Genomic DNA, 18,521 nt, shown 5'->3' with positions numbered 1-18,521 from the left:
TTGCTGCTAAAACATCAATCAAAAGTTCGGTCTTCTCAGATTGCTGGTTGACGTTCAAAACTTGGTCAGGTATTCTATTTACACGGTTAAGCAGATGGACTAGTCTAGACTGAATGGACAGAAATTTGTTTTGGACGTTCTCTTCCGATGATACTGTACTAATGGACTCATTAACCTCGTCTAATAGCGTACGAATAATTATCTTTTCATCATCAAACTCTAGGTTATAGGGAGAAGATTTGAAAGCTCCGGCCTTTTCCATTTTTAATAAAGGTCGCAAGGTAGTTCTCAATTTATCGACAGTACTTTGATCATCAACAGACACACCACGAACCCTAAGCTCATGAAGTAACATTTCCTTTTTGAGATAACAAATATTCATTTTGAAATCCATAATGCCAAGAAATTTCAATAAAGTACAAATTTAATTATTAAATGTAAAATTTAAAAAAAATAATGATGTTAATTATAAAGTAAAAAAATACGAAGTATTTATTATATCAGTAATTATATAAAGTTCAGTCCAAAAAAAGTAAACCAAGTGTTTAAGGTGTAAAATGGCAAAATAATACTTGTCAACAAAAATAAAGCAAAGAAAAAGTAAGTAAATATCAAATTAAAAATATCGATATCGAAATCACAGGTAAGTTAGTAATGCAATCCGCCAGGTAAAAAAAAAGGTAAATAGAAAATAGAAAAAGATAAATAGAAAAGGCAAATCAACTATATACCAAAACGTATATCAATCAAAAAGGTAAGTAAAAATATCAAAGGTAAATCAAAAGGTAAATCAAAGATAAATCAATGAAAATAATCAGTATCAATAATAATCAGGAGTCAAGATAATATTAAAAGAAAAAAAATGAATAAATATTAACCAGCAAGATGAATATAAAATTATTTGGCCCTAAGTCTCTATAGATATATAATAATAATAGATATTAATAGAATTGCCCTTTTTAATGCAATTGCCCTATTTAAATCAATTGCCCACGTTGGGCGCCATAAAATTTGTCACGCGTTTGACCTTAGCTTGGCTCTTTTAAATTAAAAAGAAAATAGAAAAAAAAAATTAGAAAAAAAGTAAAAAAAAATACGAAGAAAAAAATATTATTAAGTTAGCGATTAAGAAAAATAAATATTTATGGAATTTGCAGGGGTCTAGTCGCGAACAAATTTATGCCCTAGCTCAGAAAATTCGGAGAGTAGGGGCGGGTTAAGAGCGCCACTGACTTTAGACGGAAAAAAAAGTCAGAAATCCCCCAAGGTGTATTTAGGGCCTTACAAGTTCCACAAATACATAAATAAAAAAAAAAAAGTAAATAAATAAACAAAAAAAGTCAAGATCTTAGAAATTATGTGAACATAGGGCCAAAGGAAATAAAAAAAAATAATGCAAACTGATTAGTTTCAGTACCCTCTATTGAAATATAAAAGGAAAATATAGGAAACAGTAAATAGAAAATACCAAATAGCAAATAGTAAATTAAATAAATCAATAAAAAAATTGTTGCACAGAAAAATATATCTCACAATACACAAGTAGCAAAATTACGTAAATACCTAGGTACCTTTCGTGATCACGTAAGATTTACAAAATAAAATATATATGTATATATCAGCGCAACTAAATTCAGCTAATATATCAAATTAATCAACAAATTAATAAATCAAATAAATAATACTAAACCAATTCACTAATAATAATAATTAATAATATAATTATTAAATAAATAAAATAATCAACTAATAATTATGAATTCATCAGTTCAAGAAATTTAGATATCGATAAAAAAAAATGAATAGATTTAAATTTTAAATAGAGACAAAAAGAAACTGTGTCAGCTGTATTAAATTTACAAAAAAAAATTAAAGGAAAAAAAAATTAAATATTATTTTATTAACAGAATTAAGTATGTGAAAATTTATTCTAATTAAATTATAATGTTAAAAAAAATTATCTACGTTCAGTATTCGTACGCACCAATGAAATTCAAATCGTAAGATAGGGAAAAAAATAAAAATTGAATTGTACGATACCAAATAGTTGAAAATCTTCTAAATCAAATCAATCTTGGGTAGACACCGTCGGCTGTCAACTGTCAACCGTCGACTGTCAACTCCTCCAGAAAAAGTAAAATGGATACAGCGAAAAAACTGCTCCAACAAAAAACTGGCTCAGAGAGAAGTCTTCAACACAGAAGAAAACTTCTTCGGCCCAGACAAAAAAACTTCTTCGGTCCAGACAAAAAAACTCTTCGGCTCCGACGAAAAAAACCCTGCTAACTCAGGGTTTTCTACGAATCCTCAGGTGATTAATATTATTTCTTCCCTGGATGGAATGGGGTGCTCAATAAAAAAAAAAGGCGGGCTGCTTGGTTGACCCACGTCAGCTTTTGAGGTGAAAATCCCGTCACCGGTAAACCGTAGCACCGTCCAAAAAAACAAAAGGTAAAGATAGGATGCTGCAGTAATTTTTGAGGCACACTCGAAAATCCCCACAAGGGTAAAAATCAAAAACTTGACAAAAATGACCGAGAGGCCTCTGTACCTCACACTAGCTGAACATAAAGTGACCAAACCAAGGTAGTTCCAAGAAAAACGAAAACCTTTTTTGCAACAAAGAAATAGCCAGATAAAAACACGAGCCCTTGATAAAATATGGATTGCCAACCATGAGCTGAATAAAGACATGAAGAAAAAAGTTATATATTAAAGGAAAATAAAGTTAATATCAATAATTTATATAATTAATAGAATAAATAAAGTTAACGGGATTAATGAAAGTTATATAGAAATTTGCTTATCAAAACATTCAAAAATTAATAAATAACAACAATCTAGAGATATTGCGCATGACTCACTTGCCGGATCGATACGATATTTTTAAGACAATTATGCTTAGAAAATTCTACCTAAAAAATTAAAATAGAGCAACATAAATTTAATGAGTTTAACTAAGTGACAATAGGCTCAATAATTACTGTTGATTAAATAAAATACAAAAATATATAATCAATTTATTAAAGTATATTTTGGGTTGCCTAATTGTTAATGTTAATAAAAATATAAATAAATATTTGACAGTTCAATTCAAAAATTTCTAACCTACGTATTTAGTATATAAACAGAATTAACGGCGGAAAGAATTATTTTATCTATTTCGGCTAAAATAAATATTAAATTGTATTAAATCAAACTAGTTTTGTGCTGCAAAAAAATGTTATTAAGTGTGAAATATGTTTAGTTAAAAATAAGGATGGAATAATTACTTTTGTTAACATGTAAGTACGATTTATTTATTCTTGGTTTACTGAATTGAACTGATCGATATTTCAGACTAATAATAATATCAATTAGCGTTAAATTATTAAAGAAAAGAAATAAAATAGTTTAGTGAAATTTTGGCACGTTACAGTTATTCAAAATTAAAATCAACTTCAAATCGTATTATGATAATTTGCACGTTTTATATTTTATCACAAAATAATGACTAAAAAACATAACATATGATCTATTATATGTAAAATTTCTGACGAGGGGTAGGGGACTCAAAAATCTCACAATCTTTTAGGATGTTTATTTCAAAATTTAATTTGATTTAAAATTGGGGCGACATATTTCGGGATTCATTTAATTCCCATCTTCAGGCCCAGAAAGACAAAAATCACACCAGGAAGCCATACCACTCGGAAAAAAAAATAAAACAATTGGATTGTTAAAATTCATTAAACAATTGTACTCATTGTAATTGCAAACCAATCCAATTTCTCAAAAGAAAAACCCTTCGTTGTTGTTCTAATCAATAAAGGCTTATACCATAATTCTGAAACACAGTCTTATATAATGTTTAAGAATTTTAACAATCCAATTGTTTTATTTTTTCCGAGTGGTATGGCTTCCTGGTGTGACTTTTGCCTTTCTGGACCTGAAGATGGGAATTAAATGAATCCCGAAATATGTCGCCTCAATTTTAAATCAAATTACATTTTGAAATAAACATCCTAAAAGATTGTGAGTTTTTTGAGTCCCCTACCTCTCGTCAGATGTTTTTCATTGATATGTACTCACACTGGGTTGGAGAACGTTTAGTGATCTATTATATTTTTGACTCATTATTTCGTGAACTAGTTGAGGGAGTAGAGATAATTCTTACCTATATTAGCATTTCCTGCACATTTCTCGTACATGGAATATGCTGGATCTCCACTCTTGTATCTTTCTCCGTTTGGATTGACTGTATTAGCATAATCAGTACCAGTAGTTTGAGCACTTTGGTCAAAGTAAATATGCACATCTCCTGAGTTCCCAGTACCATACAGCGTTATAGGTACTTTAGTAGATGGTATGTACAATATTTCGTTGTACGTACCAGGTTCAATACGAATGTATTTCCTCGATGTACCACCAGCCTATAAGGAAACAGTGTGTTTAGTGTTAGGTCTTCACAACAGGAATTGACCTCAAATCAAAGGAGACAATAGAGAAAGAGAGATATATCCTCTCTTATAGATACGGGACAACACCGGTATCAGGTCTAAGGAGAGACCAAGTTAAAGAGGTGGAGAAAATGGAGAGAGATACTCCAGCCTACACCTCACGGATACCTCAGCCGGAGGCAAGCTCCTCGACTGTGAAGAGCACGAAGGGCCAAACTCAAACCGTGGAAGGGTGTGTACCCTCGGAGGAAGAACATCCTTGTCAGAGGAGGATGGGATATGCCCTGTCCCTCTACAACAGAGGTATTATGGGTTATAGACTATGTGATGACTCAAGAGACACAATAGATCTTTAAGGTCGCAGTGATTAACCCCTTCTCACTCATTCTTCATTCTACATTCTACATTGTTTATTTAAGAACAAAGGAAGCGCATCAGACTGCGGAAATTACCGGGGAATTTCACTATTGGCTATCGGAGGAAAAATTCTTGCAAAAATTATGTCAAATCGCCTGCACCCACATATAGAAAAAATCCTTCCAGAATCGCAAACGGGTTTTCGCACCAACCGTGGCACCGTCGATTCCACATTTTCCTTCCGCCAACTACAGGAAAAAGTAAAAGAGCAGTAGTCTAAACTTTATGTTGCATTCATCGATCTAACAAAAGCCTTCGACTCTGTGAACAGAGATGCACTTTGGGCAATTATGAAAAAGTTCTGAGTACCCAACAAATTTCTTACAGTATGTAAAATGTATGCCTCCATAACAACAACCAGTCAAAAGTGTCAGATCATGGATCACTGAGCGATCCCTTCCTGACAAATACAGGACTTAGGCAGGAATGCGTCTTAGCGCCTCTCCTATTCAACATATTCATGGCAGCGCTGTCCATTATAGTGGACAGCAAACTGCAGGAAAGAGGATTGGGCATTAGATACAGATATGATGGCGGTTTGTTCAATATAAAAAGACTCAGGGCAAAAACACGTACAAAATTCATCACAGAACTTCAATACGCTGATGACTGCGCTCTAGATGCAAACACGTAACAACAATTACAAGAAATGTTGAACACATATACCTGGGCATACGAGGCTTTGGGTCTTAAGCTAAACATCGACAAAACCAAAATCATGTGCGCTCCCCCGCAAGATCATAACAATGCTATAAAAATCGGAGAAGAGCTACTGGAATATGTAGCGGAATTTAACTACCTCGGAGTTTAATTTCGGAAAAGGCCAATATAGACTCTGAAATTCAGCACAGGATTAGCAGCGCCTCAAGAGCATTCTGGAAATTAAAAGACAGGGTTTTCTACAATCATGACTTGAGTACAAAAACGAAACTTGCAGTGTACCGAGCAATTATAATCCCGGCCATGTTATATGGGAGCGAAACCTGGGTGCCGTACCGTCGGCACATGAACGCTTTAAACAAGTTGCAACAGAGACACCTTAGACAACTCTTAAGAATCCGGTGGTTCCATCATGTCTCAAACGTATAGGTCCTTGAAAAAGCTAACTGTGAGAGCATACCAAAATCTCTGCTTTACGGTGAGCTTGTAGACGGTAAGAGGAGGCCAAGTGGAGAGCTCAAAAGGTACAAGGACATTTTCCACGAAAACTTAAAGGGGTTCACAATAGAACTCAATGGAGAAGAATTGTAAACTCAGTTAACAGCGACAACCAAAAAGTAAAGAGGCAACAAAGCAATGAGATTTTTGAATGTCCGGAGTGCGGTAGGCAAATAACATCACGTATCGGGCTTTTCAGTCACAGAAAGGCTCATGAAATAAAACGCCTTGCGTGACCATCTTTTGATGCGTGTCGAATACTCGTCAGCGAGTAATGGCAGTATATAGTACATTGTTTATTCTAAAGTAGGTGCCACATGTTCATAATTAGATTGCATATTTGTAACGTGGAAATAATAAAATTTTCATATTATTCATTACTGAAGTATAAAAAAAATATATCAAATATTTTTATAAAATATAGATTATTATTTATTCACACACTTACATTAATGGCTTCGTTTACTGCTTGTTGTACAGATGAAAATTGCTGCCCACTACCAACAGTGTAATCAGCTTGCACCGTATTGATATTTTCTGGACTCCATCCACCTAAATAATTCGTTTCTGTATACTGAGCTGCTTCTGAGTCAGATAAAATTGGGCGACTTGCACTGCCTGGATATGTTTGATGGTCAGCCTGTATAGCAACCACCAAAAGTATTGAAATGGTGATAGTCTGGACAATCATATTAGAATTCTAGTCTATTAATCCGGATAAATATTTAACAACTTCTTTGATCAGAGTCACTGTTGTTTGATTAGGTACCTACTCATAAAGCATCTATTTATATAGTCCAGCGAAAAAATAATCACTAATTACTTAACACTTTATTGTTAGTTAAGTGGGTACTATTTTTTATATATTTATGTTTATTGGATACTCAAATATAAATAGAATCGATATCACGAAAAAGAACATTTATACAGGGTGAGTCTTAAATAAGTGCAAATATTTTCAGGGCTGGCTTTTCCGTTTTTGAAATCAACCGAGACCAAAATAATCGAGTTATTTTACTCTGAAAATTATAAAAAGATTTTCTTAAAAGATCATTTAATATAATACATTTACCGACTATTCAGTATTAAAACAAGTTTAATTTTTGACACTTTACATTACGAACAGAATAGTAAATAAAGTTTCTGATAAACATTTTTCAGTAAAACAGGACATTTTCACTTAAAGATAGCTGAGAAAGATAACTAGAAATTTACAGAGAAAACAGTGTGTAAAAAACTGTCAATTAGTTGTTTCATAATACATTTAATACATTTACCGACTATTCAGTATTAAAACAAGTTTAATTTTTGACACTTTACATTACGAACAGAATAGTAAATAAAGTTTCTGATAAACATTTTTCAGTAAAACAGGACATTTTCACTTAAAGATAGCTGAGAAAGATAACTAGAAATTTACAGGGAAAACAGTGTGTAAAAAACTGTCAATTAGTTGTTTCATAATACATTTAATACATTTACCGACTATTCAGTATTAAAACAAGTTTAATTTTGACACTTTACGAACAGAATTAGTAAATAAAGTTTTTCCAAAAAATCCTGTATGGGGTTTTTGCCATTGCAAGAAAAACTACAAAATAAAATAGTTATTTTATGTAAACACTTCTGCGTTAATCCCAAACGGAAACTACTGGTCAGAAGTTAGGTTTAAAGATATACAACATTGCCTGATGAAATATAACTTGTATATCTTTAAACCTAACTTCTGACAAGTAGTTTCCGTTTGGGATTAACGCAGAAATATTTACATAAAATAACTATTTTATTTTGTAGATTTTCTTGCAGTGACGAAAAACCCATATAGGATTTTTTGGAGAGATGAATCCGCCACATAGGTATAAACATTTTTTAAATAAAGTTTCTGATAAACATTTTTCAGTAAACCAGGACATTTTCACTTAAAGATAGCTGAGATAGATAACTAGAAATTTACGGAGAAAACAGTGTGTAAAAAACTTATACTAAAATACTTCAACTTTATACTAACTTTATAATAAAAAACTTGGGAATTTTGTTTAAGTGCAAACCTAAAGTATGTACGAGGATGTATTTCAGGAAAATATTTTTAACTTCTATAGGATGGCTCAAAAAAGAGTGAGTTGATCGGGATGATTTTTTTTAAATGGAACCCCCTGTATATTACTGTATTTTCGACTTCCTTTCAGATCACTTTACATAGTCAATTACATAATCTTTTTTTTACATAATACTAAGATATGATAAATATTATATTGATTAAGAGTGGGTCCCAGGTGGGACCATCCACTGCGGCTGCGAGGGCCTATTGTGGCTCAGTTTCTTCAAGCTCTTTAATAGAAAAAGGGCATTAAAGTTCACCTTCAAGACCCAGCCTTTTAAAAAACCAAACACCTCAAACCTGGTCCTCTCCCCAGCGGGGCAGGTACACATAACGTGCTTCATTGTTTCGTTATCTTCCATACAGCGTCGGCATTCGGCGTCTTCCACCACTCCCATCCTCTGTATAGTAGGTGTGATCTCAGTCGGCGCGGCAGTGGCCCATGTATACTGCAGTGAGCGTACGCGCTTCATTCCTACCAGCACAGCTACCAGCCTTTAGGAATTCTCCTGTTCTACTGTTTCCACCTTCCTTTAAATAATTATAACAAATACAATAACTGGCCTGAAATCAACACTATCTTAAATCATACAGGGTGTTCAAGATTTTACGCCAAATTTTCTAAAATTTAAAATAATTTTTATTAGTTTTTTAAACGGAATACCCTGTATATTATTTTTTTATTAGATGGAGAATTAAAAAATGAACATTTTTTGTATTTAAAGTATATCAAAATTTTTAATGGTTTTGCATATACTCGCAGTATTACTTAATATGGCTCTTTCAACGGTAAGATACAAGAACGGTAAACTAATAGGATTGCTCATCCTCATAAGACGTACGTTCGCTTCTTCCCGCGCTTCAGCTGACAGTTGTGACGTCATTGTAGCCCTTGTCAAAGCCTTAGTGTGTATTATTAGTTGTCTATGGTAAACTTATAAAAATAACAGCTGAGACATTTTGAGTTAATTATTTTGTCAATTTTAAATGTGAAAAAAGTGTCTTTAAAGTTTTTAGAGCTATAGAGTGTATAAATACGTTCATTTTGTGTTGTGGATTGTGACAAAGTGCATACTAAGTGCCCACGATTTTGTTTATTAATTATTTTAAAGCGAAATATGGAAGTACTCTAAAAAGAATGCTTGCAAAAGGTGATGCTGGGAATTGCTGTTCTTAAAAATGAATTATCCCAGTATTTAATACGATTTATACAGTTAATTTTCTATACTGCATACATATAAGGTGTTTAAATAAATAAACTAAATAATGAACGTTTTGCATTCCGTAACCAATAATCCACGTGTGTGTATTATTTGTTGCCGGATAAGGACTAATAACCATGACAAGGGCTACAATGACGTCACAAAGCGAGTAGTTTTCGCATGCATCTGGCGGACACTTTTGGCTGAATGAGCAGTCCTATTAGGTTAACTGTTCTTGGGTAAAATATGAGAGAAAAATCATCGGGTGGCTTTGATAAAAATTTACTGTGGAAAATGCTATATGAAATATAAAACCGCGAATATCTCCGAAACCGCTCAAAATTTTGAAATACTCTAAATACAAAAAATGATCATTTTTTAGTTATCCATCGACTGCAAAAATAATATACGGTGTGTTTTTTTGATTTTAGGACAGTTCTTGTATTTTTAATATTTTTTTAAGAAAGGCTGAAAATATATATTTTTAATATTTATTTATTAATATCTCTGAAACTATCGAAATAATTTACTCATATCTTAGAATTATGTAAAGTGATCTGAAAAGAGGTTAAAAATGCAATAATACAGAGGGTGTTTCATTTAAAAAAATCATCTCGATCCACTCACACTTTTTTGAGCCACCCTATAGAATTTAAAATATTGTTACGGATTCCGTGGGTCCACTATTTAAACTCACGATAAAATACTTAACGAATTTATTTGTCTCACTCTGTACACACAACTTATACTATTTACAACACAATTTATGCAACTACTATTACTCTAACGGTATTTCACTATTTAAAGCGCGGTATATTCAAACCTCAAATTTCAGACGATCTTCAGACTGGTCCAACTGTCAAAGCGCGGGCCTTATATACCATATACGTATTACTTTTTACAAATATACTCAGCCTAATCTCCAAAAAGTGAAGCCCAAACAGTGAAAGAACAATATGGAATTCTGCATAAGTCTATTTCACCCGGATATTCATTTAACTGAGCATGCCTCACCTGAAGAAGTTTTCATTGGTCGATGTTTTTAAAGGGAAGTGGTTGACTGACATTTCCCCTAACCTTCAATTTTATTTATATTTTTATTATTTATAACACATTATCATGGAGTTGGAAAAATATCAAAAAAATAGTTGAAAACAATAAACTAAACAAAATCACTCTTTACGCGCACAAATAAAAAGTAATCCAAACAGAACTAAAACAACAATCAATCGGAGTTTGGCGCAATCGCAGTTCAATCCATATCCGGGTGAAATAGACTTATGCAGTTTTAATATGGAGCTGGGTTATGTTGTCTTTTTCTTACGGCACAGAAATTGCACACGGGGTTAAATAGGGAACCCTGAGTATATTTGTAAAAAGTAATACGTATATGTTATATACCCCCTGGCGATGGTTTCTGGAATTTTCTAAAGAATTCTATAATTTTCTTTTACTTTCTGGTGAATTCGCCAGGTTCCTCAATGCACGTTGCGGTTATGTAGCAATAATGCAGTTATGCAACCAGTAATACACCTTGACAATTTTTCCCTGAAATACATCTTAGTACCGGGTGGCCAACTAAGAATGGACGCCGGCTATATCTCAGAAACTACTTATCGTACACAATTTTGGGTAAAAATATCGTTATATAAAAGTAAATCGACTCAGAGAAATCGCTGGAAATTATTTTCAAGTTCGAAAAATGTCCGCTAGAGGGCGTTTCTCTGATAGCCAATCAGAATACAGCTGTTTTCTCAAAAATATGCAGGTGAACAGGTATTTTAAATATTACTATTGTAATCATCGAGAAATTTGTATTTTTTTTGATATAGAGTATTTTGCTCTATCTCATAAAATAAAGTGGTGGGGGGAGTTTAAATTTGTTTTTATTAAAGTAAGGATAACTCTGATTTAGGTTACCCGATTTAAACAAACTAGGGCTCGTTTAAAAGAGATTTTCTTCCTTAATAATCTCCAGTATAATTCGTTTCCATAATTTTTTTCGTGGTAGCTAGAGGGCGCTGTTTGACATTATTACAGATATTGCGCTTTTGCATAAAAGAATTAAATAGAAGGCTATATTTCTCTTTGCACAGTTAAATAGAGCACAAAATTTCCAAAATAACAGCGCAAACCGCAACTTTCTATCTTGTCTCTAACCGAAGATATTAAGAGAACAAATCATGTTAGGTTCCTGCTTAGGATTATATAGTCTAAAAATTTTAGTAGTAGGCTAGGAAATAAAAAGAGGTAACTTGGTTACGTTAAAATATCAAAACATATATTTGAATTTCATTTTAATACCGTTTAATTGTTATTTATGCATGTTCGTTCTTGATTCGACCCCATACAGTAAAACCCAGGCATATTGAATCTGAAGACTTAGTTGGCCATGGAAATATGCCGCTCCAGCATCTCTATCTACTAAAGTAAGAGGTATCCAAGAAGCCCCACACATTCATAGCAAAACAAGCTGCACAACTGCACCATCTGCATCAAATACACCAACTGCATTCATGCTGATGAAATTGCAACAAATGCAATTTCATCATGATGGATCCCCTAACAAAATTGGCAATTCATTTAATAGAAATTATGGATAGTTCATTTCATTCAGACAATTAAAAAAGTAGAATTCCTAGAATTCCTGCCTAAACATTTACCGACTTACGGTCTTGGTGCTGAACTACTTGCACCATTATTTGGACCAGTAGTGCATATTGTTAAGATTCGCACCTTCGGCTGAAGGTGATCCAAACTGAATGAAAGGTGATCCAAACGACATAAACGTTATAATACAATAATAAGTAACACAAAACAACAAGTAAAACACGAAAACAAGTAAAATTAAGGACTAACTTGGATTAATAACTAATAACCTGTAATGACGTTACATGAAATAAACCCCTAGTTTTCAGCTATACGAAATTCGACCGTTTCCTGTTAAAAGCAATACGGCGGCACAAAATTCTTAGAAATTTTATTAAAATTATTGAATGTCCGACTTTCGGACATTTTAATGTGAGAACCAAACCAAACTAAACCTACTATCTACGTATAATTAACCAAGAAATTCGTAAAAATTATATGGATGGATGATAATGTTACATAAACACGTTTAAATATTTATGACGTCATTTTTTTTTAAGAAAACGCCCGAAATTCGCATGCATGAAAACTGAACTTAAACGTTTTGATATTTTGACATAACTAATTTACCTCTTTTTGTTTCCTAGCCTACTACTATAATTTTAAGACTATATAATCGTAAGCGGCAGCCTAACATGATTTGTTCTCTGAATATCTCCAGTTAGAGAGAAGATAGAAAGTTGCAGTTTGCACTAATATTTTGGAAATTTTGTGCTCTATTCTCGTTCTAACTATGCAGAGAGAAATATAGCCTCCTATTTAATTTTTTGATGCAAACATGCAATATCTCTTATGATGTCAAACAGCGCCCTCTAGCCACCACGAAAAAAAATATGGAAACAAAATTTATACTGAAGATCCTTAAGGAAGAAAAGCTTTTAAACGAGCCCTAGTTTGTTTAAATCGGGTAACCGAAACCAGAGTTATCCTTATTTTAATAAAAGCAAATTTAAACTTCCCCCACCACTTTATTTTATGAGATAGAGCAAAATACTCTATACCATAAAAATTACAAATTTGTCGATGATTACAATAGTAATTTTTAAAGTACCTGTTCACCTGCATATTTTTGAGAAAAACCCTGTTTTCTGATTGGCTATCCGAGAAACGCCCTCTAGCGGACATTTTTCGAACTTAAAAATAATTTCCAGCGATTTCTCATGGTCGATTTATTTATTAGATTTTTTTCCTAAAGTTATACGATAAGTAGTTTCTGAGATACAGCCGGCGCCCATTCTTAGTTGGCCACCCGGTACATACTTTAATTTTGCACTTAAACAAAATTCTCAAGTTAAAACAATACACTTTTGATTTCTAACCACAATTTCTCTTGACGTATTATTAGCAATTTTTGAATATAATTATTGGAAAAAGTTAAAGGTTTGTTAACTTTTTCAACTAATTGAAAATTACTACCACTAATTTTGACGTTCTGAATGCTTACATGACTTACGAACGATTTTTGCAAAACTTTATTTATAAACTATATTTCGTTTATTTTATCATAGGAATAGCCATTTCTGCTTAGACCAACTCAGAATACATTCTTCAGTTAAATTCAGTATAAAATATTTTCATTGTAATTGACTTCCTCTAATGTTACACTTTGTTTTGTACTTCACGCACATTAGCTAAAAATAAAATCAATTATCTAAGAAATATTGGAAATTTTGATGCGTAAGTGACTATGAGTACAGATAATACAAACACATTGAGTAACTTGAGTAACTAAGTAATTAAAAAATGTAAAAAATCCTATCTTGTTGAGTGGTACTCGAAGCAATGCAGTGACAAAATTATATAGGGTCCGGCCACTCGTCGGGCATCTGTAGCTCCTAGAATAAAAAAAATTGGAAATTTTGTTTAAGTGCAAACCTAAAGTATGTACCATTAACAGGAAAATATTTGTCTTTAGGTGGTTGTGTGTGAGGGAAATTGGATGATTTTTTTAAAGGAAAACCCTGTATATATAGTATTTTTTGGCTTTCCTGATCACTTTTTACATAATTCTAAGAAATGAGTAAATATATTTCGATAGTTTCAGAGATATAAAAAAATAAATCGAAAATATATATTTTTCAACACTGCTTAAAAAAATTATTAAAAATACAAGAACTGTTCTGAAATCAAAACTATATTAGGTATTTACTTTAGATGGTCTGTTCTTACTTTGCTATACATATGGTAATCTTAAATCATACAGGATGTTTATTATTCTACGCCAAACTTTCTAAATTATAAAATACTTTTGTTTTTTAATAGAACACCCTGTATATTATTTTTTTATTATATGGGGAGTTAAAAAATGAACATTTTTTGTATTTAAAGTATTTCAAAATTTTTAATAGTTTTGCAGATTTATTTTTTATTTATTTAAAAATAAATACGATTCCCATAATTATAGCAAAGTAAGTACAGATCATAGACTTAGAATAAAATATTTTATTCTAAGTCTATGGTACAGACCATCTAAAGTAAATACCTAATATAGTTTTGATTTCAGGACAGTTCTTGAATTATTAATATTTTTTTTAAGAAAAGCTGAAAAATCTAGAATTTTTATTTATTTATTAATACCTCTGAAACTATCAAAATATATATATCATGTCTTAGGATTATGTAAAGTGATCTGAAAGGAAGCCAAAAATACAATAACATATACAGGGTGTTCCATTTAAAAAAAACTCATCCCGATCCACTCACACTTTTTTGAGCCACCCTATAGAAGTTAAAATATTTTCTTGAAATACATACTCAAGACATACCTCGTACATACTTTAGATTTACACTTAAACAAAATTATACGATCAAACGAACTTACCTTGAGTGAAGTTCCATCGTAATTATATGAGGCGTCCAGTCCGAATGTATTCTCTTGATTTTTCTATACGTAGTACCGTCCCTGCGTGCACAATTTTAAAGCTATAAGCTAAATTCCCTCCCGTTGCTAGTCTAGGTGGCGGCGCCGGCCCTGGCGCGGCGGTCGGTATTCATTTTTCAAAGATTTATTCATTAATTCAAGCGAATTCGGGCAAAAACGGACAGAAGATAATACATTCGACCGGACGCCTTCATATAATTACGATCGAACTTCAGGTAAGTTTGTTTCGATCGTATAATTATATTCGTGTCCAGTCCGAATGTATTATCTTAATTTTTCTTATACGTAGATGTTTAAAGCAACTGATTGTTGCAAATTATCGAATGAATTAGAAAGCATTTTTTTGAGACAAAAATAGCTGAAAATTATAAATATGTTTATTGAATGCAACCAAAATGAAAACCAATTTAACGGCCATCAATATGTGTGGATTTATTAAATTGTGACAATTTAACATCATATACATTATTATATGCATACTCAAGCAGAGACAGAAACTCCATAAGATGGCACTTCCATAAAGGATTCTGCCAAAATTGTTCAATTATATGTACTTTATAAACCAGTTAACTCATCGTGTCGATAGAAACTCCTAGTCTCAATGTAGAACTGCGTGGATAACTCGCCTATAGTGAGGTTTAACCGATATATATTTTTAAGGTGTTTCTAACCCATTGCTTAATATTTAAAAGGCCTTACTTTTAAGCCATTAATATTAGACAACATTTGAATGTTAGACTTTGGTAGTAAGAAATTAAGATTCTCAAGAATTTATTTTCCAAAAATGCTTTAATTACGTAAAAAGAGGGCTTTCTATATATATATATATATATATATATATATATATATATATATATATATATATATATATATATATATATATATATATATATATATATATATATTATATATATATATATAACGTCTCCTATTCTCTATTTTGGCTAAAGCTATTCTAATGGAAATGTAAGTTTTATTCTAAATCTTAAGAAACACGTAACTGTGTCTCATTTCAAAAGGAGGTCCTTATGATAACGGCTGTTAAATGCTAATTTGTTCATGTAAATCTTTGACTTTCATATGTTGAAATACTCACCATCTACATTTAGAGTATATATTTACCCATTTCGGTCTATAAAATCAGTGTTGTGTTTTGGCCAATACTTTATACATTTTGACAAAGTGACAGATTTTGTGCAAATTATCGAAACAAAAAGTTAGTTTTTTCTTGCAGTATATAATATATATTTTCTCCTCTACAATACACTTTCGAAAGAGATGATTATAATAACATTAATGTAAACTTTCACAGACTTTGAATTTTTTCTTAAATATCTCTGGATGGTTTCTCGTTGAAAGAGGCTTTTGTATGATGTGTCTAAGGTTTATTGCATTAAAATTTCACCATAAATGTTCCCTAACAGTTCTACTTTCTTATCTAGAAATTTCGGAAAGAATAGACATATCTATTAAATCATAAAATGGAAATAGTTTTCTTGCAGTTTTACGTATATAAATAGATTAGATAATTCCTGCCGTGAACTGCTATGAAAAATAATAAATCATATATTGGTTTCACGTTTAACCTTAGTTATCAGAGACAGATGTCAGTTTGTTTTTAGTCAGTATATAATTATATATGCATATCATAGTTACTGAAAATTATCAAAAAAAAAAAAATAAATAATAAAAATATAATAAAACTTCTGGTATAAAATTGATACAGATCAATATCTGTGTCGACTTTATATCAATGTCCACAGTATCCATACCAATGTATGGATCGAAATCTAATCTATATGATGACTCTGGTTTAATTCATCTACGTAATTAAAGCATTTTGGAAAATAAATTCTTGAGAATCTTAATTTCTTACTACCAAAGTCTAACATTCAAATGTTGTCTAATATTAATGGCTTAAAAAGTAAGGCCTTTTAAATATTAAGCAATGGGTTAGAAACACCTTAAAAAATATATATCGGTTAAACCTCACTATAGGCGAGTTATCCACGCAGTTCTACATTGAGACAGGGATTTCTATCGACACGATGAGTTAACTGGTTTATAAAGTACATATAATTGAACAATTTTGGCAGAATCCTTTATGGAAGTGCCATCTTATGGGTTTCTGTCTCTGCTTAGTATGCATATAATATGTATATGTTAAATTGTCACAATTTAATAAATCCACGTATTGATGGCCGTTAAATTGGTTTCATTTTGGTTGCATTCAATAAACATATTTATAATTTCAGCTATTTTTGTCTCAAAAAAAATGCTTTCTGCACCTCATTCATTAATTTGCAACAATCAGTTCTTTAAACATCTACGTATAGAAAAATTAAGATAATACATTCGGACTGGACGCGAATAGAATATATCAAACAACTTATTCCTTGAAGTGAAGTTCGATCGTAATTATATGAGGCGTCCAGTCCGAATGTATTATCTTCCCACCCTTCCCGTTTTGCCCTATGGTCGCTTGAATTAATGAATAACCTTGAAAAATGAATACCGACCGCCGCGCCAGTCCGGCGCCGCCACCCAGACTAGCAACGGAGGGGAATTTAGCTTATAGCTTTAAAATTCCTGCACGTACGCAGGGACGGTACTACGTATAGAAAATCAAGAGAATACATTCGGACTGGACGCCTCATATAATTACGATGGAACTTCACCAAGGTAAGTTCGTTTGATCGTATAATTTTGTTTAAGTGTAAATCTAAAGTGTGTGTACGAGGTATGTCTTGAGTATTAGAGCGCCAAGAAAGTATTTTAACTTCTAGGGAAAGCCAAAAAGTGTGAGTGGATCGGGATGAGTTTTTTAAATGGAACACCCTGTATATGTTATTGTATTTTTGGCTTCCTTTCAGATCACTTTACATAATCCTAAGACATGACATATATAAGCATTTTTGATAGTTTCAGAGGTATTAATAAATAAATAAAAAAATTAGATTTTTCAGCTTTTCTTAAAAAAATATTACACAATTCAAGAACTGTCCTGAAATCAAAACTATATTAGGTATTTACTTTAGATGAAAATTCATAGAGACTTAGAATAAAATATTTTATTTCCTAAGTCTATGATCTGTACTTACTTTGCTATAATTATGGGAATCGTATTTATTTTTAAATAAATAAAAAATAAATCTGCAAAACTATTAAAAATTTTGAAATACTTTAAATACAAAAAATGTTCATTTTTTAACTCCCCATATAATAAAAAAATAATATACAGGGTGTTCTATTAAAAAAAAAACAAAGAAATAACATTTTATAATTTAGAAAGTTTGGCGTAGAATAATAAACATCCTGTATGATTTAAGATTATCATATGTATAGCAAAGTAAGAACAGACCATCTAAAGTAAATACCTAATATAGTTTTGATTTCAGAACAGTTCTTGTATTTTTAATAATTTTTTTAAGCAGTGTTGAAAAATATATATTTTCGATTTATTTTTTTATATCTCTGAAACTATCGAAATATATTTACTCATTTCTTAGAATTATGTAAAGTGATCAGAAAGGAAGCCAAAATATACTGTATATACAGGGTTTTCCTTTAAAAAAAATCATCCAGATCCACTCACACTTTTTTGAGCCACCCTATAGAAGTTAAAATATTTTCCTTATTTACATCCTGGTACATACTTTAGGTTTGCACTTAAACAA

At 31.6% G+C, this 18,521-nt stretch overlaps 1 protein-coding gene across 1 annotated transcript in view; it reads right to left on the bottom strand.

Moving 5' to 3' along the window:
- LOC115875330 (pectinesterase B-like) overlaps positions 1-6,796 on the bottom strand; it is a 33,086-nt gene extending 26,290 nt beyond the window's left edge. Inside the window, exons 1-2 of the mRNA XM_030890752.1 lie at positions 6,463-6,796; positions 4,157-4,412 (exon numbers count right to left, since the gene is read on the bottom strand). Of these exons, the coding sequence (XP_030746612.1) occupies positions 4,157-4,412; positions 6,463-6,705 (499 nt within the window). The 5' untranslated portion in view covers positions 6,706-6,796. The remainder of the gene's footprint in view (positions 1-4,156; positions 4,413-6,462) is intronic.
- Positions 6,797-18,521: the final 11,725 nt, after the last annotated feature.

The sequence above is a fragment of the Sitophilus oryzae genome, unplaced genomic scaffold (genome assembly GCF_002938485.1).
Source record: "Sitophilus oryzae breed Bouriz unplaced genomic scaffold, Soryzae_2.0 scaffold_1373_pilon_pilon, whole genome shotgun sequence".
Lineage (NCBI taxonomy): Eukaryota > Metazoa > Arthropoda > Insecta > Coleoptera > Curculionidae > Sitophilus > Sitophilus oryzae.
The sequence above is the reverse complement of the archived record's forward strand: the minus strand, read 5'-3'. Positions and strand labels throughout refer to the sequence as shown.